The 10185-nt window shown below is 30.4% G+C and overlaps 1 protein-coding gene across 2 annotated transcripts; it reads left to right on the forward strand.

The window, feature by feature from the left end:
* Window positions 1-610: 610 nt before the first annotated feature.
* Window positions 611-3953, forward strand: LOC105780626 (plasmodesmata-located protein 6). Of its 2 annotated transcripts, none has more exons than XM_012605058.2 (2): window positions 611-1418; window positions 3805-3953. In XM_012605058.2, the coding sequence occupies exons 1-2, from the start codon at window positions 683-685 to the stop codon at window positions 3822-3824; spliced, it is 756 nt and encodes a 251-aa protein (XP_012460512.2). In that variant the 5' UTR covers window positions 611-682; the 3' UTR covers window positions 3825-3953. The 2 variants fall into 2 exon arrangements, with proteins under 2 accessions (XP_012460512.2, XP_052484991.1); XM_052629031.1 differs by having other exon boundaries at window positions 3817-3947.
* Window positions 3954-10185: the final 6232 nt, after the last annotated feature.

Here is a 10185-nt window from a genome sequence, read left to right on the forward strand (position 1 = left end):
AGTTTTGTTTTTTACGTGCGCTAATAATATCTAGTAAAAATATAATACAAAGTAAAATATTAAATGATATAAATTATATAAAATAAAAAATTATTATCATATAAAAATAATAAAATATGATAATTTTTAAAATTATTGTGATATAAAAAATATGCTATCAATATATCAAATATAGATTTTAATAAAATATTTATTTATTTTTATAACAATCCCAATGAAAACTTGAGACATTACGTTACAAGTTCTTGTACCGTATTATAAAGTTCATTTTAGTCCCTTTATTATTAAAAAAACATTTCAACCCTTCTACATTTAGAAATTTGATATTTCAATATGTGTATATTTGAAGCAAATATGATTTTTTGTGTTACATATATGAATTTTTTAATGCGTGTTAGAATTAATTTTTCAAAAATTTGAATAACTAAGGGTATTAACTATTTGAATTAATTTACTGAAATCATGAAATCATAAAATATATCAAAATAAAATACAGAATTAAATCTAAACTTGAACATAGTTACAGAGACTCAAAACAATAATTTCCCTGAACTTTTTTACTTAAAATTTCTTATTCATTATAGCGCCTATGCTTTAAACTCTCTCTCTCTCTCTCATTTACACTCTTCTTTTCTATATATTCTCTTTTAAACCTTTTTTTGTTTTCTCAATATCTTCACTTATGGCTTTAGCGGCGAAACAATTATCGTCACCTTTTGTTATTTTTCTCATATTATCAATTTTCTTAGTTGGGCCATCGTTTTCCGGCACCGATACTTTCGTTTTCGGCGGCTGTTCGCAGCTGAAATTCACTTCAGGCTCACAGTACGAGTACAACGTCAACTCGATACTCACTTCCCTAGTCAACTCAGCCATGTTCACTTCTTACGACAACTTCACCATGTCAGCTTCCGGTGGTTGCAGTGCCGTTTACGGGCTGTTCCAATGCCGTGGTGACCTAAACAACCGTGACTGTAACCGTTGTGTAGCTAAAGCGGTGAGTCAAATTGGAACTCTTTGCTTTTACTCAACGGGTGGTGTGTTGCAACTCGAAGGGTGTTTAGTTAAATACGATAATGTAACTTTTTTGGGTGTGGAAGATAAGACCGTGGTAGTGAAGAAATGTGGACCGTCGTTCTCGTCTTACTCGGACGCTTTGACTCGGCGTGACTCGGTGCTGAGTTACTTGGAAGCGAGTGATGGGACGTATAAGCCGTTTCGGATCAGCGAGTCGGGGAATTTACAGGGTGTGGCTCAGTGTGTTGGTGATTTGAGTCCGAGTGAGTGCCAAGATTGCCTATCGGAGGCAATCGGACAGCTGAAAACTGAGTGTGGGGCAGCAAAATGGGGTGATTTGTATTTGGCTAAGTGCTACGTGCGGTTCTCGGAAGGTGGATACCACTCGCATGCCGGAAAGAGTAAGCGGTTTCGCCACCTTTTCGACGGTGGTTCTTCATATTTATTTTTATTTATTTTTTTGTTTAATTTAGTTTGAATATAAGATAAATATTTATATATTTTTATTTTCTCTTTTCTCATGCCTTGTGAAATATAAATTAATATTTACTGTGAATTGCATGGTTATTTTGGTTATTTTTCTCCTTTTCATTTTTATTTTGCCTGGTACCAAAATTCAAAGCCTTCATTTCTTGTGGATTAATTAAAATATATTGTTTTTATGTTTGATTTTTTTTAAATATACGGAGTCAAAAATTTTTAGGGCGAATTAAATTGTATATTTTAAATAGTAAAAATGTAATTTTATTATTTTAATAGTCTATATTTTTATATTTTTAAATAATTAAATTAAATTATTATCATTTTGAGAGCTAAAGTGAAATTTTATTTATTATTAATTTAAAATTTATAAATCATAAAAACTTAAATAAAAATTTTCCATTTTAGAAATGTGGAGTTACTACCAGCCTTACTTCTGCCAACTGCATATATGATCAAATATATTATATATATATATGATGATGACGACGACGACGACGATGAAGATGAATGAATAAAATAGAAATGGATTATGGGGCCCTAATTATTCTTAGCAATTAAGATGTTGAAATAACCTTAATAGTCTATTGATCTTTATAGATGATATATGGGGATTTATAATTTGTTGGATTAATGAATTTGCATTCAATATCATATTTTCTCATTAAAAGAATAAAATTATTTATATTTAATTCTATTAAACAATAAGGTAAATTATAAAAATGATGTCTTTCATTCTATTTTGACTATTTTTTTCGATTTAATCACTAAAATTTTCAAATTAAATATTTTAGTCACTTGAGCTAATGTGAATATTTACACATTCTATTAGTTTGATCCTAAATATAAAAAATAAACAAATTTAGCCTTAATATTTACAAAATTTGTCATTTTAGTTCTAATTCTAAAAATTCAATAAATTTAGCCCTTAACATTTACAAAATTTGTCAATTTAGTCCTAACTCTAAAATTTTAAAATATATATATTTAACTGAAATGAAGAAAGGCATAATGGGGTGAACATTTTTATAGTTTATCCTAAATATTTTTAGTTTATTGATAATATATAAATTTATATATTATTATCATACCAAATATAGAAATTTGAAGTTTTATTTAGCCAATAATCCTTTTAAAAATATGATATTTAATTAATTTAGATTTCAACATTGTTCTTGAATAAGATTGAGTCCGAGCTCAAATATTTTTACACATCTCAACTCAACTTGATCAGAAAAATACTGCTCCAAGATTATTTTATTTACAACATTATTCATAATCTTCTTTTTCAATTTATTTTACATCAAATTCATATACTAAACACAATGGAATTAAAAATATTTCCCTATTTTGTTTTTTTTCCCTTTATTCACCTTCTTTTCTTCTATGTTAGAACATAATATAAGATTAAGCACGAAAAGAATTGTGTGTGTGTTTTGGAATTTTCAGTTTAAATTTGGAAACGACATTAAAATTTAATGATAAGGTTCAAAGTGTCAAATATATTATATATATTTGACATAGATAAATTAATTTTAAAATTTTCACTATTTAAAAATATATATTCTTCTAACCATATTTGAATATTTATCCAACATAAAAGTAAAAATAATATATTTAAAAAATCCTTTTGTGTATGAACATTCAAAAGAATACATGTTGGACAATATAATCAATGTATTGCATGGTTAACCTTAAAAGATTCAAACAACATAATAATTCAATTATTGAGTTATTTATTTATTTTTGCATAAAAGTCATTTACGATGTTTTCAATAAATTTTTTTAACAATTTCATTATAAGTTTTAATCATATATATATATATATTTACACGATTTCCAGAACTATCCATAGCCCCTCCCAACTCTAGATACGAGAATAATGCACTTCAGCGCACTCGAACTCACGTCCTATTACATTGACAACAATATCTATGCTAATTGAGCTGAGACTCAATCGACATTTTTTATTTTAGATATTTGTATCAATTGTATCTAAAATGTACACGGAAGGGAAAGGTAACTAAATTGATTATATATATAAATGCATTGACGGTGTATAATTTTAGATTATCAATTAATCGAAAGATGACATGTCATAGTGATAAAAAATGTATTATTAAATATTTTAAAATTAAATTTACTTAATTTTTAATGATATGTTGTCGTCTAATTTGAGAGTATATAAAATTATACATACCTATATATATAGGCTTTCACTTTTCCTTTTTTCCTTTTTCTTTCTTTCTTTTGCTTTGTTGCTTTCACAAACTTTGAAGTTTCTCATCATTTCATCTTATTTTTCAGTTGTTTTTGCAGGTAGCTAAATAAACAAAGGAAACTGACAATTGTTGTGAGGAATCCAAAAGAAAACCCTTTGCATTTGGTCTTCATTTCTTTTATCTGTTTATATTTAGACAACTATTGTACTGTCCGGGCGAGAAAATTTATTTAGGGAGTGAAATTAAATTATAATTTTTATAATAGTAAAAATGTAATTTTATTATTTTAATAGTTTGTATTTTATTTTTCATTTCAAGGGGACTGAGCACTATTACTCTCAAGTTACACCCCTGTGGATTATAATAAGACGTGTGGCTATTTTATCAAAATAGTCTTAAAAAATATTATATTTACAAAAATAACACAGATTTAAAAACAATCACCAAAATAACCTGAAATGAACAGTGAAATTCGATTGTGGCCTGTCAATGGCCGGAATCACCTCGTATTTTGCACCCATGATTGCCTGATAATTGTGTCAGACTTAAAAAAAATATTTTTTTGGGTTTTGGCCTGTCAATGGCCGGAACCCGTGTATTTTTTTAAAAAAATTGTATAATACCGATATACAAAAAAGTAGAAAAAAAAATTTGGGTGCTAGCCTATCAATGGCCGGCACCCCTGTACAGGAAAAAAGAATTCGAGTTTTGGTCTGTCAATGGCCGGCACCAGAGTACGAAAAAAAGAAAAAAAAATTTAGGTGTTGGCCTGTCAATGGCTGACACCCAGTACAGTAAAATTTTTTTTTACTTTTTTTCGTGTCAGTATAAGGTATCAGTATACGAAAAAATATTTTTTTTATATCTATAAATTTAATATAGTTGTTCAGGATTTAAGGTTTTATTTTTATATTTTCGTGTAATAATTTTTTGAACGTTTGTATTTTTATATTATCGGATAATAATATATATTTTTGTATTAATATTGTAGAATGATTGTATTTTATTGTGTATGTAAATTTAATTTGTCGTATAGTATTACTTATTTGAATTATTATTTTTTAAATATTACGAAGTCATGTATTCAAACAAATAATTATGTTAGATCCATTAAATAAATATTAAAAAATGTAAAAATGTAAAAATAAAAGAAATATTTACATAATAAATTTTAAGAAAGTAAAAATTAAAATAAAAAATTAAAATTGTCGCGATCCTGGGGACGTCCCCGGTGCTGGCGTGTAACGATCCGGATGCCTCCGTCGATGATGTTGTGCACCTTGCTGAGGTGTTTGATAATTGCTCGGTCCGGCGTTCGGTGTCCCTTCCGGTGTAGTTAGAAAGGTAAAATAATTATATTCACCATAATCGGGACTTAATTGGTATTGTGTGACCGGAGGTGCTGATGGAAAAATATCCTCAGTGGTGGGTGTACGTGCTTCGGGGTGGAAGTTCGGATGGTATGAGGATGATGATCCGGATCGTGTCAAATGTTGACGGTGGAGGTTGTCATCAAAAATATCTTCAAATGATGGAGGAACTTCATGCACTGGATCCGGATCTATGAACTATGATGAGTCAGATGCTTCATTTTCGGCCCCGGGATCGATGTTCCCAAATGGCAGAACTCGGTTACTACGCGGTTGGGCGTTCCTTGGTTGCCATCGCGAAGATTCAGGTTGCCCGTCTCTTTGGACCAGCATGTACTGACCCTGGAATATGAAGGGTTTCCCATGTGCCATATATCATGCTGCGTACTCGGGCGTAGGAGAGAACCCTCCCTCTAAGACATACAAGGGAGGACGCCTCAAATGTCGCTGATTCCACAGAAAGATATATGGTTCATGTTTCTGTGCCCAATTTAAAGAGTCCCGACCCGGACCCTTTTTATCCATTCCGTGGACATCTGAGATGTCAACGGGAGGGTTCGGGATAGGCTGTGCGCAACCGAACTGCCTCAAAAACTGACCTCCATCGTGCCACTCCACCATATAAAAATTAATCAACGGCACATTAGACACGAACAGGTGTTGCTGCTCGACCACCCATGACGGTATGAGTGTTGCGATATCTTCCTGAGTATATGACATCCATATAAACTGCAAAATAAAGACAACACGTTACTCTATATTTTTATTTATATTTAAAAAATTATATTTGGAATCATAATTTACGCCATCGCCGGAATGAGTCTCTATCATCATACGGTACATAGGTAACAGGCAGGATCGTCCAATTCCCGGTACAGTTTCCCATCTAAAAAAAAGAAATTATCAAATTATTTTTCTCATGCAAAAAATAAAGACAACACATTATAGTATAAAAAAATAGATGGCAAAATTTAACTACATATTTACCTATTAACAAATGGCCAGACATAGGGTTGATGGCCCACTGATGCCAGAAATGTCATTCGATATAATGCCCAAGATAATGTCCGGCAAAAGTATCCCACCTATAAGTTACAGAATGAACGCTCTTGCAGCGTAGATAATGTCCATCTGCGTTGGACTGCTCGGAAGATGCTGGAAGTTTTCTTTCAACCAATTAAATTTAATATATGTTAAACGTTCATCCTCGTTGCTCGGGGGCACCCTTCCAAGTCACTGCTTGCAAGTGCCCCACGGATCGCGCACTTTTCCAAGGCTGGTCACTGCTTCTTCATTTATAGACAGCCCTAGTTGGACTGCTACGTCTTGCAACGTAATGTTTACCTCCCCACATGGGAGGTGGAATGTATGTGTCTCCGGGCGTAATCTTTCAACTAATGCCGATATTAAATCGGCCCGTAGCTCAGATATTTGAATGTACGCGGCAACCCCAAAACCGACGACATTCAAATACGGTATAACTCTTTGATCGGGAAAATAACTGGGATCATGCAACCGGGGTCTAACAATTCTGTACAAATCCTGCATTTATAGTAAATATATAATGTTATATTTATCGTTTTTAAAATAATTAAAAGAATATTTAAAATTAAATAAGACATTTTATTTATCGGCTACCTTGTGCACAATGCTTGCAATGTGGTCGTTGTCATTTAAAAGAACATTTGGATTAGGATCCATGTAGTGATCGGCGGTCGTCGGCGATTTATAAATTTTGGGAAGAGCGGCGGTTGTCGGCCGTGGTTGAGGGTGGTGGACGGAATGGCCTATTTATAGTGGGGGACCATTTGAAAGGAGGCAAAAATAGAAAAAAATTAATACTTTTGACACCTTTTTTTTTCATTCAATTTAATTTATTTCAAATTTTCAAATTAAGGCCTGCCGTAAATTTTTTCAAAGTTCTGACTCACTTTTCAAAGTTAATTTATTTCTATTCCATTTATTTCAATTTTTTTAAAGTTCTGATTCTGACTCACTTTCTTTTTCCTATTCCATTTATTTCAATCTCATTTATTGAACAATGCCATTTGACACACTCTTTTTTTCATTCAGTCTCATTTATTTAAATTTTTTTTCCTACATCTAACACCGTTTTTTTTCATTCAATCTCATTTATTTTAAATTTTTTCCTACATCTAACACCCTTTTTTTTTTCATTTAATCTCATTTATTTCAGATTTTTTTTCTACATCTAACACCCTTTTTTTCATTTTCGTTTCTAGATTTTTTGAACCTGACACCACATTGTACCTAAATCATCATTTGAATGGGAGCACTGGCTTGCTGGAATTACCATTTGAATGGGATCCGGTTCAGTTATCTCCGCGAACAACTCACTGGACTAGGATTTTCTATTCTAGGGGGGCAATAAATTGCTATCATTGTACCTAAATCATCATCATCTTCAAGCTCCATTTCTGAGAACTTTAGCGGATCAGATGAAATCAGAAATCTGTAAAACAGTCTCGACATTTGCTTTCCGCAACGACTTGCTATCTTTGTACTGATTTTTCGTTTGAAATCCGACAGCGAAATCTGTTTGTTGAATCTCATTCCTATTTTTTTCCGGCTTTGAAATACACATCCTTCTTCATTTGTATTTATCATTTCACCATCGAAATGAACATAAACAAACAGTATTTGAGAACTCATTTTTTAAAAAAATTGCTTTCTTCTAAACAGAGGAAAAAAAAACTTTTCAAACTAGACAAAATGGAAGATGAAATGCCCTATATATATTTGATAAATTTGGTGCCGGCTATTAACAGACCAGCAACCGAAATTTTTTTCTCCCAAAAAGGTGGTGCCGGCCATTGGCAGGCCACCACCAAAAATGTTTTTTTTTTTTACTTTTTTCGTATACTGATACCTGCTATTGACACAAAAAAAGTAAAAAAATATTTTTTTTCCACAAAAAAAGGTGGTGCCGGCCATTGGCAGGCCACCACCAAATTTTTTTTTACTTTTTTCGTATACTGATACCTGATACTGACACGAAAAAATGTAAAATTTTTTTTTATTTTTTTTGTGGTGGCCTGCCAATGGTTGGCACCACCTTTTTTGGTGGAAAAAAAATATTTTTTTTTACTTTTTTTCGTACTCTGGTGCCAGCCATTGATAGACCAAAACTCGAAATTTTTTTACTCTACTGGGTGCTGGCCATTGACAGGCCCAGCACCCAAAATTTTTTTTTCCTTTTTTTCGTACTGGATGCCGGCCATTGATAGACTAGCACCCAAAATTTTTTTTCTTTTTTTCGTACTCTGGTGCCGGCCATTGACAGACCAAAACTCGAATTTTTTTCCTGTATCTTTTTTGTATATCAGTATTATACAATTTTTTTAAAAAAAATACATGGCTTCCGGCCATTGACAGGCCAAAACCAATTTTTTTTTTTTTTAAGTCTGAAACAATTATCAGGCAATCATGGGTGCAAAATACGAGGTGATTCCGGTCATTGACAGGCCACAACCAAATTTCACTGTTCATTTCAGGTTATTTTGGTGATTGTTTTTAAATCTGAGTTATTTTTGTAAATATAATATTTTTTTGGACTATTTTAGTAAAATAGCAAAGATGTGTAAATTATTTTATGTATTATAAAATTGAATAACTTAATATTTTATGTTTGATATTGGTGTAAATAAATAAAATTGGTAAAATAAAATGTTAATATTGTTATAAATTTTAATTGTTTGCAATAGTATTAAAATTTCAAGAATAAAATAGGTCAATTTTATATCAACATTAAAATATAATATTAAAATTTCCTAGATATTTTTATGCCAAAGGAGGTTGATAGAAATGATGAAGAAAAGTACATTGAAACAATTGAAAAGAAAGTAGAACTAAAGATGAAAAAGCCTAAAGATAGTTTGACATTGCCCACAACTTGTCAATTGAGCATTGCAACCATGGTCTAACACTATGATTACTTCACACTTTCCATGTAGTGCTGTAGTTATTAAAAACATTCTTTTTCTTACTTTTTAGTATTAATAGTTGGCAAAAGCTTTGAGTTTATTATTTGTAGTTGTAGATTAAAATTGCATATATATATATATATATATTAAAAATGTTTAATTTTCTTTCTTATTTGGAAGAGTAAGATTGTGTTTGACTGAGTAGAAAAGAAGAGGTATGGAATGAGAGTGGACAAATAAAAGAAAATAAATTTTAAGTATACTTGATTGAGAAAACTGAAAAAAAAGAAAATCGAAGAAATATCATTTTCCATCGCTAAAAATATGTATATTTTCAAGTGTTTTATTTATTTGTTTTTCTTTCAACCAAATTTATTACATATCATTTTTAATAATCATTTTAGATTTAACTTGGTTTTGTTTTTGGTAAAAGAAGTTTTATTTATACCATTCTAGAACACTTTTGACACTTGAAAAGAGATGGAGGATAAAATAATTATTATAATATAATACTTAAGCATACCTATTCAACATCAATTTCATCTCTTCCTATGCCTTCATGTTCTTATAGATTTATTTATGAGTTGGGTCACATTGGTTTCATATTTTCTTTCCTTAACTCAGCTTAACTTAAAAGTTCAAATCTATTATTCATATATTATTAAAAATTAAAAGATATATCTATATATTCATAATTCATATTAATATTTAGGCATTTTTATAATTAAATTTAAATAAATATAATTTTAAGTTAATAAACTACACCCAACAAGCTGCATAAAACTTATTAATATTCGGGGTAAACTACATTAATAGTCACCCAACTATGTTTTTTTCTTGTCATCCAACTATGAAAAATTATAAAAGAGTTATTCAACTATTCAATTTGGTCTTCTTTAATCACCCAACTATCCAACTGATGACCAAAAAAGGATGTTCGATGACTACTAATGTAATTTAGTCTAAATATTTTGCATTACACAGGGATGTTCAAATGACCTGTGCAATTAATAACCTAATCAGACTTTCAATAATTGAATTAATAGAATTTTTAAAATTCTTAATCTTTTAACAAAACTGTATTATGGGTAAACTAATCCAAACTGAATTAATTTCAATTAATTTGTTTTTTAATTTGCAATATTTTCTAAG

The sequence above is a fragment of the Gossypium raimondii genome, chromosome 4 (genome assembly GCF_025698545.1).
Source record: "Gossypium raimondii isolate GPD5lz chromosome 4, ASM2569854v1, whole genome shotgun sequence".
NCBI classification, from domain to species: Eukaryota; Viridiplantae; Streptophyta; class Magnoliopsida; order Malvales; family Malvaceae; genus Gossypium; species Gossypium raimondii.

Coding starts and splice junctions, on each gene's coding strand:
- LOC105780626 (XM_012605058.2), top strand. CDS start 683: ATGGCTTTAGCGGCGAAACAATTATCGTCACCTTTTGTTATTTTTCTC. Junction 1,419..3,804: donor CCACTCGCATGCCGGAAAGA/GTAAGCGGTTTC, acceptor CTTATTTTTCAG/TTGTTTTTGCAGGTAGCTAA.